This window comes from Orcinus orca, chromosome 11, assembly GCF_937001465.1.
Source record: "Orcinus orca chromosome 11, mOrcOrc1.1, whole genome shotgun sequence".
In the NCBI taxonomy this organism is placed as follows: domain Eukaryota; kingdom Metazoa; phylum Chordata; class Mammalia; order Artiodactyla; family Delphinidae; genus Orcinus; species Orcinus orca.
Genome location: NC_064569.1, coordinates 85,129,955 through 85,144,990, shown reverse-complemented (window position 1 = coordinate 85,144,990; position 15,036 = coordinate 85,129,955). Strand labels below are relative to the sequence as shown.

The 15,036-nt window shown below is 41.7% G+C and overlaps 2 protein-coding genes and 1 long non-coding RNA gene across 17 annotated transcripts in view; 1 reads left to right on the top strand and 2 right to left on the bottom strand.

Annotated features, from left to right (window-relative positions):
- Positions 1–15,036, bottom strand: part of TDG (thymine DNA glycosylase) — a 46,278-nt gene that overhangs the window by 8,096 nt on the left and 23,146 nt on the right. For 2 of the 7 annotated variants that reach the window (XM_049694699.1, XM_049694701.1), the window contains exon 10: positions 13,100–13,362. The exons of 3 other annotated variants lie outside the window; for them this stretch is intronic. In XM_049694699.1, coding sequence (XP_049550656.1) covers positions 13,154–13,362 — 209 coding nt within the window. In that variant the 3' untranslated portion in view covers positions 13,100–13,153. 2 more of the 7 variants (XM_033427598.2, XM_049694703.1) reach the window with 2 other exon arrangements.
- The window catches only part of GLT8D2 (glycosyltransferase 8 domain containing 2), a 59,211-nt gene that overhangs the window by 39,558 nt on the left and 4,617 nt on the right, over positions 1–15,036 (top strand). For 8 of the 9 annotated variants that reach the window (XM_049694707.1, XM_049694706.1, XM_049694704.1 and 5 more), the window contains 5 exons: positions 5,355–5,526; positions 8,099–8,216; positions 9,518–9,602; positions 10,232–10,344; positions 12,621–12,787. In XM_049694707.1, the coding sequence (XP_049550664.1) occupies positions 5,355–5,526; positions 8,099–8,216; positions 9,518–9,602; positions 10,232–10,344; positions 12,621–12,787 (655 nt within the window). Of the gene's footprint in view, positions 1–4,938; positions 5,051–5,354; positions 5,527–8,098; positions 8,217–9,517; positions 9,603–10,231; positions 10,345–12,620; positions 12,788–15,036 lie in introns of all 9 variants that reach the window. The other variant, XM_033427603.2, reaches the window with a different exon arrangement.
- LOC125960511 (uncharacterized) lies at positions 74–10,917 on the bottom strand. The gene is made up of 3 exons (XR_007470244.1): positions 10,814–10,917; positions 10,546–10,696; positions 74–456 (listed from the first exon to the last, which is right to left on the bottom strand). It is a non-coding gene; the product is annotated as an uncharacterized LOC125960511 (long non-coding RNA).

The following is a 15,036-nucleotide window of genomic DNA, read 5'->3' as shown; positions in this document are numbered from 1 at the left end:
AAAAACACCACATGTTATATGATTCCATTTAAAGGAAACTTCTAGGAAAGGCAAATCTATGGAGACAGAAAAACAGGTCAGTGGTTGCCTGGGGCTGGGAGTGGGAGTGGCTTGACTGCAACCCAGCTGAAGGGAAATTTTCTGGTGATGAAAATTGTTCTAAAATGGGATTTTAGAACATTCTAAATATTCTAAAATGGGATAAATTTACTAAATATCATTGAACTATGTACTTACAGTAGGTAAATTTAAAGAAATCTATATTAGTCTGCCTGGGCTGCCATAACAAAATACCACAGACTGGGTAGCTTAAACAACAGACATTAATTTTCTCACAGTTCTGGAGGCTGGAAGTCCAAGATCAAGGTGCCGGCAGGGCTGGTTTGTCCTGCAGAGGAATGCCTTCTCTCTGTGTCCTCACGTGGCCTGGTGTCTTTTTCTCTTCTTATAAGGACGCTAGCCATATGGAATTAAGGGTGGGCCTCATTTAACCTAACTGCCTCTTTAAAGGCCCTATCTCCAAATACAGTCACATTCTGAGTACTAGGGGTTAGAGCTTCAACATATGAATTTTAGGGGTACGCAATTCAGTCCATAGCAGTATGTAACTAATGACTCAATAAATTGCTTTGAGAAAGGTTGAGAGAGAGAGACAGAGACAGAGACAGAGACAGACAGAGACAGAGACAGAAAGAGAGAGAGAAGGTCATACAAGGCCAAATGTGGTCTGAACTTTGAGCTTGTTACTCCTCACGTTTTACTTCCTGCCCATAAACCAACACATTCAGTCGGCAGATCGCATTGCAAATTCCTTTCTCCGTGGAAAGAAATGAGTTGCTTTTATAATAGCTGTTAAAAGAACTGTGAGGAAATGCACATCCTGACTAATTGGCTGTATATTTATATATGATAAAGTGTTTTCACCACATGAATGGATCCAATAGCACATTTTTATCCCACACAGTGTTAAAATTTAAAAAAAGAGAGGGAATCTGTTATGAAATACCACTCAAAAGAACATAGTTGGCATGGAAAGATGGATGTCTGTGGTATGTAAGTGGAAAAAGCAGGTTACAGAAGACTATGAAAAGTATGATTTCATTTTTTTTTTCAGTTTAAAACTTTTTAAATTTGTTTTAAAGTTAAACCCAAGACACACTGACTTCATAGGAAATCCACTGAGAAATGTTTTTCTAGGCTGGACACCTCTTTCCCTTTAGTCTCACCCAGCAGAGTATGCACATGTTAATTACTTTCATTTTATAATCACTGCTGTCCCACCACTATACCAAGATCACCTAAACTGTGTGTGTAGCATTCTGAATGTTCTTAGTTACACCCTAATTTCACTAACTGCAAAAGATTTTCTGGGATACCCTGTCACTTGAATTTTTTGGCTACTTTTGAAGATGAAGTCCAAAGAACTCTTAAATGATTCTCCTTTGCGGGGGGGAGGGTGGTATTTTGGTTTTAAAATAATACATCAAATTTCATGTAATATTTATATAATATGTAGTATATGTGCTTTTGTGTGTACATTAAGAAGGGTTTGAGAGGCACATACCACACTGGTAACCTTTGGAATGTGGGCTGCGAGGTCTGCAGAAAACAGTCACCATTTAGATACTCTTCTGTTTGACTGGAATTTTCCAGAGGTGCATGTTAATATTTTATAGACTTTATTTTTTAGAGCAGTTTTAGTTTCACAGCAAAACTGAGCAGAAGGTGCAGAGATTTCCCCCATACCCCTTTCCACCACACACACACACACACACACACACACACGTGCACACGCACACATGCGCACACACATGCACTCGCTCACACACACGCGCTCATACACACACACACACACACACACACACACACAGCCTCCCCCACTATTAACATCCCATACCAGAGTGGTACATGTGTTACAATCTGTGGACCTATGTTAACACATCATTTTCACTAGTGTCCACAGTTAAATTTTTTTTTTTGGCCATGCTGTGCAGCATGCAGGATCTTAGTTCCCTGACCAGAGATCAAACCCATGTCCCCTGCAGTGGAAGCAGGGAGTTCTAACCATTGGGCCACCAGGGAATTTCCACCAGTGTCCATAGTTTACATTAGGGTTCACCCCTGGTGTTGTATATTTTATGGGTTTTGAGAAATTTATAAGGACATTTATCTATCATTATAGAATACAGAATAGTTTCAGTGCCCTAAAAATCCTCTGTACCTCACCTATTCCATATTAATCTTCACAATTTTTAAAACATTAATTCAAAGAACTAGTGTCATAACGTGAAGTCCAGAGGCCCTGGGAAGTCATGTACTGAAGAAAAACATGGTAGCATTCTATGGAATCTCCTGATAATGACACTCCATGGAATCTCCCGACAGTTTCCTTGCAGTCAGCATGGTGGTGATTCACTCTTGGCCCATTTGGGGTGCAGCAAGTTTATATGTTTGGCTAAAATAGTTCTAATTTGAAATGGGATTCAGAGATTTGGCACTGGGAGTGCAGACATTTCACCTCTTCTAGAAATGGACATTGTTTGATAAGAGTTACTTGTGAGAAGGGTCTAAAGCAATATAATAAATTTCTGGTCCATATGCCATTATTATATGAGATTTTTATGGGCACCAAATGGCTTCTCATAACAAACCTTTTAATGGTCTGGCTCAGGCAGCATTTGGTGTAACAGATCCAAGTAGTACAATGGCTGATTCCCAAAGATCTGCTAGGATGGGGCTTTGGTGAAGAATTACAGTTGAAAAATCTTCCCACCCTTCCTCCAATGTGCCTTCATCTATCATTCTGTCCAGGAAAGACTTCTAGGCAGAGAGCATTTTGGCTTAGGTTAGCTCCCAGATTCTCTGACTGGCAGAGGCTTTTAAGCAGTATGGTGGTGTGATGTGTCTGCAGCAGAGCTGTAAACTCAGTGTTTGACCTTCCCTTGGGGTGCTCTTCTTTCAAGGCGACGTGTTCCTCCAAACCTCATTCTGCCCATAGCCTGATAAAGGACTCTATCTGAGCCTGACAGCCAGGTACTGCCCCAGATTTTCAACCCTTCCCTCTTTCTTTGCCCCTAAGAGTCACCCATGAATTATTCCTCTAGGGCCCTGTTCTCTAAGGCCAATACACCATATCTGTTTAGTTGATTTCAGCAAACTTTCATTAAGTGCTTGCTAGGTGCCAGACTCAGTGGGGATAATACAATGAGCTTACAGTCTAGTATAGGAGGCATACACATGAATAGATTCTTCCCATGCAGTGTGGTGAGTTCTCAAATAGAGGTTTCTAATGAATTCACCCAGCCAGCCAGCCAGCCAACCATCCAAAATGTATTGAGAATCTACCATGTTCCAGCACTGGGCTAGCTGCAGAGGAGACAGAGGTGAACAAGATACTGTCCCAGCCTTCACAGAGCTCCTAGTGTTACAGGAGAGAAAGGAAAGACATGCTACCAAATAAATTGCAGTGCAGCTGGTAAATCCACTCACAAGCAAGGACAGAGTGACCATGGGTGAGGGCTGAACTAATTTGTGTTAGTGAGCTGTTAAAGGCTTCCTGGGGGCTCCCATGTCTATACTGCATTTGGAATGAATATGTAATAGTTAGACATGCAGGAGGGGATGAAAATAATATTCCAGGTATCAGAAACAGCCTGTGAAAAGGCATTAAGATAAGGGACAACATGGTGCCAGTATTCAGGGAACCGCTAGTATTTTTGCAATGCTGGAATAGAAGTAGACAAGGCTAGAGAAGTGAACAGGGACTGGATCCACGTGTGCCAGGAATGGAATGTGGCTCTATCCTATAGAAACCATGGGAGAACTTTAAGCAATGAAGAAACATAGTCAAATTTTCATTTAGGCAAATCACTTAGATGCCTGCAGGTACCATATGATTAGGCAACATACCACATGATTAGGGGACCTCCCCAAGATGACAGTTTAGTTCAAAAGGAACAGTCCCTTAAGAAATTTTTTCTTCTCTTTATAAAAGCAACCTGTAATTACTTTGGAGAATTTGGAAAGTACAAGAAACACAAATAAGGAAATTAAAATTACTCAATTCTATAAATAGACATAGATCCATTTGCAAATATGCATGTGTCAAATTGGGATCAAATACTGCAAAGGATTTTGTGTTCTCTCCCCCCCACCCTTAACATTATATTATGAGCATTATCTCATGCCAGCAAATATACTGTGAAAAATTATTGTAGTGGTGGAAATTTCACTTGTGGAGGAAGGTGGTGGAAGAGATATAGGAGATAAAGAGGGAGGCCTTTCAATATTTCTTAAATTATACAAAGCAGAGTACCTGGTGGTTAGTTTCATACACGTTTGTTGGATTAAATATCAGCTAAAACTACCCTGGGTCTGAAAAATAGAGAGTTTGCAAAAAGACATCTGTAAAGAAAGAGAGAGCTTTAAGTAAAACTCAGATATCTGTTTGATAGTGAATACTCTACATACTGATAATTATTATTCTTCATACCTGAAAGTTGTGTTGTGGTACCAAAATATGATGTTATGACATTAGTATTTTATATCATAGCCAAGGATCAGAAGAATAATCAATTATTCATCTTATGCATTAGTCATACTTTTTCATTTATCTCCTTTTTTTGCCATCAACTTTTGACTCTCTCAACAAGAGCATGGATAACAGCAAGATCACAAGCAGTATATTTTATAGCAATGTAGGCAAGGTAAATATTCCAATTCAGACAAGAGTTGAAGAATGTTGAATCAAATGAGGCTTTTCAGTTCTTCACATATTTTTCAACTGTGTGTATGTGTTAGGCTATCTGATTGGCTTCTTTAAGAGAGCTCCAAAATAATAGTGACTTAAGCAAAATAGAAGTTTATTTTCTCTCTCAAGTGAAAGTCTGATGTGTCAGTTCCATAATCATCCAGATCAGGATCCTTTCTATCTTATAGTTTTGGTGTCCTCAAGAGGCAGCTTCCATCTCATGGTACAAGATGGCTGCTTGAACTCCTATCATCATATCAACATTCCAGGCAATGGGAAGGGGGAAAAGAAAAGGGGAGGGTAAGCATATTCCTCTTAAAGGCAAACTCAGGCGTTGCACGTATACTGGCACTAACATCCCATTGGTCAGCACTTGATCACACAGAGCTGCAAGGGAGTCTGGAAAAATATTCTTAGTGGTTGGCTATGTGCCAGCTAAAGTTCCAATGTTGTATTTCTAAGAGAAGAAGGAGAGACTGGGATATTGGAGAATAATCGGCAATCTCTTCCCCACCATGCTATCTTCCCCCTGGAGTGTGGAAAGCAAGACTTCCACACTGTGAAATTCCTTCATGTTCCAAGACTCTGATTTTGATGTTTCCAGATGATGACTCTGAGACTCCTGAGGATATGGAAGATGAGATTCCGGTGGTGATTTGTGCAGCAGCAGGGAGGATGGGTGCGGCTATGGCTGCCATCAACAGCATCTACAGCAACACTGATGCCAACATTTTGTTCTATGTAGTTGGACTCCGGAACACTCTGTCCAGAATACGGTAATCTGTGTACTATAGACTTTGGCGTTTTCTTTCTTTTAATTGTCCTTGTCTTTCTTTACATGGATTCCCTTCTTTGGTTTGATAAATGTCCTTTAAATTAATAAGGGGATGACCTGAGGTTTACCTGATGGCCTGACAAACGTGTTGCTAGCTAAGGAAATTTGAGCAAAGTCTCATTAATCCGGTAGGGCCATGCATCATTCTGCAGAAGTGAATTATCTAATGAATGAAGGAAATCCAATCCTTAAGCAGTTTATATGAGTCTTTCTTTCTAAAAGTTTCTCTTTTCTCTGCTGTCTTAACCTGAGAGACTATTAATATAATAATTTAATATGGCTCAGAATCATCACTAATTATAATTTTTAAACTGCAGAGTGGTCTCTTTCCTATCACACACCATACTAAAACATAAATTGGAGTTGGATTTAAAAGAAATAAACAGGAAATAAAATTCTAAATGTCTTCCTAAAATGTGGGATAATTGTATCATTTGGGTATGGAGAGTGACTCCTTGAGCCCAAGGAAAAAAACTGACAGATTTGACTGCTAATATTTAAAAAGTTTTAACTGGTGAAAAACACTAAGTGAAACTGATCACACAACAGATTAGGCAAGGTATTTTCAACATGTATTATAGACAATGGATTACTATCCAAAATGTATAAAGAATTCTTACCAAAAAAATTCAAAAAGATGAGCATATAGTAGAAAAATGAGCACAGAATACAGACAATTCACAGAAAAAAACACTATAAATGGTCAGCAAACACGAAAAGGCATTCCATGTTACTAATAGGGAAACGCAAATGAAAACAATGGTGTGTCATTGCACTCATCAGGATGGTAAAAACTAAATAGGACAACACCGTCCTGTGCAGGAAAATGGACATGCTTATTCCTTGTTTACACAATGTACACTTCATAAATTGGTAAAGCAATTTTGGGAGGGCAATATGGCAATATCTAATAAAATGGTATATGCATATATAGTTTGACTCACCATTCCACTTCAACAGCTGGGAATCTGTGCTGTGGAAATTCTAGTACATATGACCAAAGTATATGTACAATAATGTTAATTTCGGCATTATGTGAAGTGGTAAAAAAATTGTGAAGTGCTTAAATGTCCGTCAGTGAAAGAATATTTAAATGAACTATGGAATATGATCCAGCTGTTAACAAAGAAAGAAGGCATAGAATATCTCCAAGACATATTACTAAGTGGAAAATACAAGTTGCAGTACACCTCATATAGGATGACCCACTTGATGAATGTCTTAATCTGTTTGAGCTGCTGTAACCGAATGCACAGACTGGATGGCTTGGCTTAAAAACAAGAGAAATTTACTTCTCAGGTTCTGGAGGCTGGGAAGCCCAAGTTCTAGGTGCCAACAGATTCCATGTCTGGGAAGGGCTCATTTCGTGCTTCACAGCAGACTGTCTTCTCGCTGTGTTCTCACATGGCAGAAGGAGTAAGGGAGTTCACTGGGATGAACGTCTTTTATAAGGGGCACTAGTCCCATTCATGAGGGCTTCATCCTCATGACCTAATCGCCTCCTACAATCCACACCTCCAAATACCATCACACTGGGGATTAGGTTTCAACATACAAATCTGTGGGGGACACAACATTCAATCTATAGCAATGAAATCAAAACGCCCAAACTGTAAATTTGTACATGTACATATATGTATTTCTGTAAAGAAAAAGACCCAGAAAGATCCCCAGCTGTTAACAGCGACTATTTCTAAGGAGGATGGAGGAAGTGGAGAGAGCAGAGATGAAGGGAAGTTCAAGGTATTTCAAGTTCTGTGAGACTGAGAACACATAAGGGGAGAGGGTGGAGAGGAGGAGGAAGAGAAAGTGGGGAGCAAGGACAGAAGACTGTATATGTACAGAGGTAAAGGTAAATTCAAATCATCCTTGGAGTCAAAACAGCAGAGTAAACAGGATTCAGTCAAAGCAGCAGGTTCAGAAGGCCAGGCTTCCTTACAGTGCTGTTAACCCATGGCAAAGAGAGCACCATCGGGCTTCCCTGGTGGCACAGTTGTTGAGAGTCCGCCTGCCGATGCAGGGGACGCGGGTTCGTGCCCCAGTCCGGGAAGATCCCACATGCCACAGAGCGGCTGGGCCCGTGAGCCATGGCCACTGAGCCTGCGTGTCCAGAGCCTGTGCTGCGCAATGGGAGAGGCCACAACAGTGAGAGGCCCATGTACCGCAAAAAAAAAAAAAATAAAAAGGAGAGCACCGTCAACCACAGATGCTGCTTTATAAGAAAGAAGGAACTTTTTGTTCTAGTTTCCTGTGGAGATTATGTGGATCTGGGGAGATATTTGGTTATTACTATTTTGCTTCATTTCCTTTGCAGAAAGTTATGTGAATGAAAAAAAAAAGATTCAAAGCTAAACCAGATGGGGAAAAAATCAGAAGGATTTATAGACTAGACTCTACTAAGGTTGCACATATTTTAACTTTCTATGGAGGCAAGAGATTGAGGCAATAGGCAAATTGAGGAAAGTTTGGAGGTGTGTGCTTGAGGTTCTTTTCTGTTTTTGTCATCCCTTTAGAAAATGGATCGAACATTCTAAACTGAGAGAAATAAACTTTAAAATCGTGGAATTCAACCCTATGGTCCTCAAAGGAAAGATCAGACCAGACTCCGCGAGGCCTGAACTGCTCCAGCCTGTGAGTAGGGATCGCACATGTCGGGGATGGTTCTCGGTGAGACCTTGTTCGGTGTGAACACCAGCCACTGGGATGCCCACAGAATGTTGTAGAAACCTAACAGTTTTAGGTGTCCACCACACGCTGCTTATTTATAATTCAAAAGCCACCTACTGCAGAAAGGATGTAAGATGGTTTACATAAACCATAATGAAGCTATGAAAGAAGAAACGAAGCGTAAGAAGATGCAGGATGCATTTACGTGTGTAAATATGCCTGTGGGGCAGGGGAGGGCCCGAGTTATGAGGCCTAGAAAAAGTATTCCCAGCTCAGAGGCAGTTGTGTGTACCGTGCCGGGACCTTACACTTAGCTCAGAGTATCCCAGTAGCTGAGGAGAAATGGTAGCAAGATGGATTATATACTTCAGAGTATTGACATACTTTCAGGAGACACCAACTTGCTTCCTGGCATTGGGAATCTTAAGGTGTTTTACTGCAAGAGCTCTTACAAAAGGGACCCTCTTCTGCATAAAGAGTGGTGTTTTTGATGGCAGGTGTACAGAAAATGCAGCCACCTTCTACATGTGATTATTATTTAAATCCATCCTTGAAAATTAACTAAATTCGAAGCCCTCTGATGATAAGATCTTTTCCCAATTCCAGGTATTTATTATCAAGAGTGCTAGCTGAGTTGGGACTTTGCATTATACTGTATTGTAGCTATTAAAACGTTAAGACCCCCATCCTCAGCCCATGCTTCTCTGGCTTTTTTCTGGTTCAGGGAGCTAAGAGGGTGAACCTGTGTGTGTGATGTGATGACGTGTGAGATGAGCTCCACATGCGCACGCACATGTGTGTGTATGTATGTGTGCACGTATGTGTGTGCTCACGCACACATGTGTGTACGTATGTGTGCACTGTGTGTGCGCGCACGTAAGTGTGCATGTGTGTTTAAGGCTGCTTTAGTTGACAGTAGTCAAATTACTGAGTGTAGAGGAAAGCAGACAGTTTGTGGCCAGAAAGATTGACAGCCTCTGTGACTCCCGCTGCATCAGTTCACAGAGATGAAAGCGGTGACAGTCTCAGCAGTGGGGGGTTTGGATCTAGAAGAACTGCTGACCAGCGCTGGTTTCGGTCCCAGGGCCCAGGTAAACTGGGCATCAGGAAGCTCAGGTGAGACCTCTTTGCAGCCTCTGTTTTATTCTGCTCCAGACCTGGAGCTGAGCAGAGGCCATGGTCAAAGCTGACCCCCTCCAGCACACCTATTAGTCACTGGGCCTTCTGTCTTTTCCCCACAATCACTGCTTTTGTTGTTTTAACAGCTGAACTTTGTTCGATTTTATCTCCCTCTGCTTATCCATCAACACGAGAAAGTCATCTATTTGGATGATGATGTAATCGTACAAGGTATGCTCACCGATGCCAAGAACACTGGGAAACAGAGCAGCTGATAAGTAGAATGACTGTCTCTCTTCATTTTTGAAATACCTAGCGGCTCAGTGATTTTGATCGCTTATTAAATTTGGGAGTATAGTGTTGTTGTTAATCAGGGAATACTCTGAAAACGGGTTGATACTTTCTGGGACAATCCAGTTGACTTTCTGAGAGCCACTCTGATTGTCAAAGTCTGTAATAAGTAGCTTGTAAAAGTCTGTAATAGGTGGCCTTTCCTTTTTCTGCACGCCTAAAATGTAGGGGGATAAAACCTCACTGATAACATTCTTAGAAGCGAGCTAAGTTTTAGTGTTAAATGTCACCTTCTCTCTCGCGCGCTTGCAAAATAAGACGAGCATTGGTGTGGTACGTACACAGCAACAGAAATAAAGAAACCTGACCAGTGTTGCTCTGAGCTTAGTATCAAGTGGCTTCTTAAATTGATATGACCTGTTCTTATCAAGACAATTGCCAAGCCACTTGAAACCAAGGATCACATACTTTTCCCCCACAGCAAAATCAGGGATTGTTTAAGCTCGAGGCTCTATCTAGCCCTAGAATGAGTGCTATACTATTGTAACTCGTGGTGTTTGTGAATCCAGGGGACATCCAAGAGCTGTACGACACCACCTTGGCCCTGGGCCACGCGGCAGCTTTCTCAGATGACTGCGATTTGCCCTCCTCCCAGGACATACACAGACTTGTGGGGCTGCAGGTGGGCACATGTCTCGGGAATCCTCCCTTTGCCCCTTCTCCTCCCTGCACTTCAGAACGAGTGTCATCCTCACCTTGGAGAAGACTGGGGGACTGCTGGGAGGCAAACAGCCAGGGGCCCGGGCTTCCCATTCACATCCCAGCTCTGCTCCCACCGACTCTGGGGCAAGTTACTCACCCCTGCAAGTCCCGCTTTCCTTACCTGAAACATGGCAACAGTAGCATCTATTTGGTTGTGTTTTTGTGAGTTGTGATGAAATAACATGATGTCAAAGTGTCCAGTAAATTCTCCAGGAACGATGGTTGTTATCTAAGTCACTCGCAACCACATTCTATGGCAGAGATGGTGTTTTCTGTAAGAGACTCACTGAACTTTTGGTTCTGTTTTCAGAGTTTTGACCATTATTCCCCGCCCCCTCCTTTCAGTAGAGGAAAATACTGATTTTGTTCCAAGGTAAAGAGCTCCATACCCTGGTAGAAATGAAGACAGTCGAACCCAGATGTAACACCGAAACCAAAAGAATGGCTTTACAAGATGCTCTTACGAATCAAATGCTGTTCTTCAAAAAAAGTTCCAGGAAATAATTTTACATGTGTGACATTTAAGCTGTGACACACTTTAAGGCCTAGGCCCTGGGGCCAGAACTGCCTGTCAAAATCTTGGCTCCATCACTTAGTAGCTTTGTGACCTTGGGCAAGTTACTTACTCAGTGGTTTTCTCCCTCATTTCTTAAATAGAGGTAATAACAGTATCAGTACTTCTCTGGTAGGGTTATTGGGAGAGTTAAATTAGTTAATACATGTAAAGCTATCGTATGCAACTAATGAGGTAATATGCATGAAGTTCTTAGAACAGTGCCTGCACATAGAAAAGTGCTTAAATAGTTCCATTACATCCATGTTGTCTTTGAGCATACCATGAGGTGGGTGAAACAGTGTGTCCTTCCTCATTTTACATTCACTCAAAACTAGCTGTTGAGTGCTTGCTATGTGTCTCACACTGTTTTAGGTGCTGGTAACACAGCAGATAAAACTGAAATTCCGCCTTTGGGTAGCTTACCTTCTAGTGGGAAGAGGCGGTCAGCAAGCAAGTAAAATATTGAACAGAGGATCAGGGTGGAGGTGGGGTTGGATTTTAAGTTGGGTGGTCAGGGAAGGCTCCACTGAGATGTTGTCGCTGAGCCTACACCTGAAAGAGCTGAGGCAACTATCTTAATAGATATTTAGGGGAAAAACATTTCAGAAGAGGTAACAGCAAATGCAAAGGTCCTGAGGCAGGGGTGTGTTTGGTGTATTAAAGGAACGAGGAGGTCAGTGTGGCAGAGGGGTCAAGGGGGAGAATAATGGAAGTTGGACAGGTAATGGGGGTGGGGTAGATTGTGGAGGGCATGGCAGGAATTTTAGGGAGTCTGGGTTTTACTCTGAATGAGAGGGGAAGCCACTGGAGGGGCTTTGAGCAGATAAGTAACACTGAGACAGAGTGGGATTGAAAAGGGTGGAAGCAGGACACAGGTTGGGAGGAGCTGGCAGAAATCCAGTGAGTGGTAATTATGGTTTGGACCAGGAAGGTAGTAGAGACAGTAAGAAGTGCTTGGCTTCTCGGGACTTTCCTGGTGGTCCCGTGGTTAGGACTCCATGCTCTCACTGTTGAGGGCCCAGGTTTGATCCCTTGTCGGGGAACTAAGATCCCACAAACCATGTTGCGCGGTCAAAAAGCAAAAAAGTGGTTGGCTTCTGAATATATTTTGGAAGATGGGACTGACAGGATTTGCTGAGATCTGGATGAAAAGCGAGTGAGGAGTCTAGGATGACCTAATGACCTTAGGTGTCTGTCTAACTGGAAGGATGGAGTGGACACTGAAGTAGGGCAGGTTGTAGGAAAGCAGGTTTGGGATAGGATTGGGGTCAGTTTTGGGGGTGTAAGGAGAGCTGCCTTACTAAGCACCCACAAGGACAGATAGAGCTGGCAGATGTAGTAGACCTGGAAATCCAGAGGAGAGGTCCGGGCTGTCTACACGGAGAGATTTAGAGCCATGAGACAAGATGAGGCTGTCTAGGGAGTTGATGCTGCAGGAAGGAGCAGATGCTGGACATGAGACTAGGGGCACTCAGTGTTTAGAGGTTGGGGAAACAAGAGAAAACTGGGAAGGGACTCCAGGAAGTGGCCAGTGACACAGGAGGAAGCCCGGGTGCTGCATGATGGTCTCAAGAAAGTGGTTATTTTCCAGAAGCAAAAGATTCCTTGGTCAAAAGCACACATATCCTCTTCCTTTATAGAACACGTATATGGGCTATCTGGACTACCGGAAGAAGACGATAAAAGACCTTGGCATCAGCCCCAGCACTTGCTCTTTCAATCCTGGTGTGATTGTTGCCAACATGACGGAATGGAAGCACCAGCGTATCACCAAACAATTGGAGAAATGGATGCAAAAAAATGTAGAGTATGTGTGGCCGTCTACCATTTTTTCCATGCTTGGGAGTAAAATTATTCCATTAATTTTCTATGCATAGCTCAGGGGTTAGAAATATTTCAGACATCTGAGGTCAGATTTTCTTACAGAGGCACTGTTGAGAAAAAAGGGAGCAGTGGATGAAAAATCCGTCCTCAAACGATATGTCATAGGAGGTGAGATCCTGTGCAATCCCTTATTATACAAACATTTTCTAATAAATTGTTTAGTAATGTGATTTTTAAATCTTCTCCCAGAATTCTAGTGAACCTTTTTGACTGCAAATCATTTATCTTAGTCGAGTTTCTCCTTCTTACATAGATTTATTTTTAAGAATTATTTTATAAAGTCAACTTTTTAAAAAATAACACTTAACACGGGCTTCCCTGGTGGCGCAGTGGTTGAGAGTCCGCCTGCCGATGCAGGGGACACGGGTTCGTGCCCCGGTCTGGGAAGATCCCACATGCCGCGGAGCGGCTGGGCCCGTGAGCCATGGCCGCTGAGCCTGCACGTCCGGAGCCTGTGCTCCGCTACGGGAGAGGCCACAACAGTGAGAGGCCCGTGTACTGCAAAAAATAAAAATAAAAAAATATCACTTAACAACATTTAATGACATGGCCTTAAAATTTATAATCCATGCATTAACAATTCCAAACACTAATTTAGAAATTCACAATACCAATTGGAAATTTTAACATACTTCTCTCAGTAAATGATAAAGACTAAAAATTAGAAAGCTTATAGAAGAGTTGAACAAGACAGTTTACAAGCTTCATCTTTATACATATTGATAAGACATTTTAAATATCAAAGAATTCATATAAACTACCTTTTTATTGTAAATTAATTAAATGTAATATCATTAGCAAAAGAAATATGATGGGGAAAACATTATAGGCCATGTTTGAAATTCATAGACAGAAGATAGTATTCCAGAAGAGCAGGTTCAGGAAGATATTTCAACATTTTAAGGAAGGGAGAGAACAGGTATTATACCTGTATGGGTTAGGGGGTAAGCCTACAACCAGTCAAAGGCCCTGTGAGTCTGGTTCCTGGAGACATCAGAGCAGTTGATCCTTGTACTGATCCCACTGTACTGAGTTTAGGAACATACCTGGACTAAACTCATGTTGGCCTGTAGGGGTTGAGGGAGATGCCTGAATGTACTGTATTGAATTGCTCTCGGTAATAATATATTATATAACAATAAGTTTGATGATCTCAGGCATATATTCCAACTAGCCTATGCTCAGACTTCCTCTGGCCTGTTAAGATTGAGAATGCTGGGTTTCCTGAACAGTGATATTACCCTCATTCACTTAGAGATTATAATCCATAACTGCAGGATCTTAGGGTGTGGAAATTTGCCCTTCCATCTGTCCTGGAAAATGTGCTGTGTATCCTGACATCACTAACTTCCTTAAGGATCCTTTAGAAAAATGAATCCAGCTTGATTTCCTAAAGCAATGTCTGTGTTTGGTCTTTCGTCCGTTTAAGCCCCCAATGAAATTTATTAAGTCCTGTTTGTAAAGTCAACTTTTTAAAGATTGAATTTTTTGTATCAACTTTAGAATTTTTTTAAAATTTATTTTTGGCTGCGTTGGGTCTTAGTTGCTGTGCGCGGGCCTTTTCTCTAGTTGTGTTGAGTGGGGGCTGCTCTTCGTTGCGGTGCACGGGCTTCTCATTGCAGTGGCTTTTCTTGTCACGGAGCACGGGCTCTAGGTGCGTGGGCTTCAGTAGTTGTGGCACGTGGGCTCAGTAGTTGTGGCTCGCAGGCTCTAGAGTGCAGGCTGAGTAGTTGTGGCGCACAGGCTTAGTTGCTCCGTGGCACGTGGAATCTTCTGGGAACAGGGCTTGAACCCATGTCCCCTGCATTGGCAGGCGGATTCTTAACCACTGTGCCACCAGGGAAGTCCTAGATCAACTTTAAAATATGCATGATACGTTGACTGACTTAAAGCTAAGAAAAGTAAAGTAAAATAAAGATTGAATTTTTAAATCATTTTTCATCATTGAAGTTTTAAGAGAGAAAATAAAAATAACACAACTACTATTATCATGGCATTGTATATCTTGTCCATCTTTTTTATCTGGATATTTTTAATATTATCATAACCTTGAATTTGTGAGTAAAGTCATTCTAAATAACGTAGGATCAGAATTTGGGATCTTCGAAGTTTGCCATAAAAAGGCCTGAGAAGTAAAATGGCAAAATATTAACACTCTGTGAATCAAGGTAA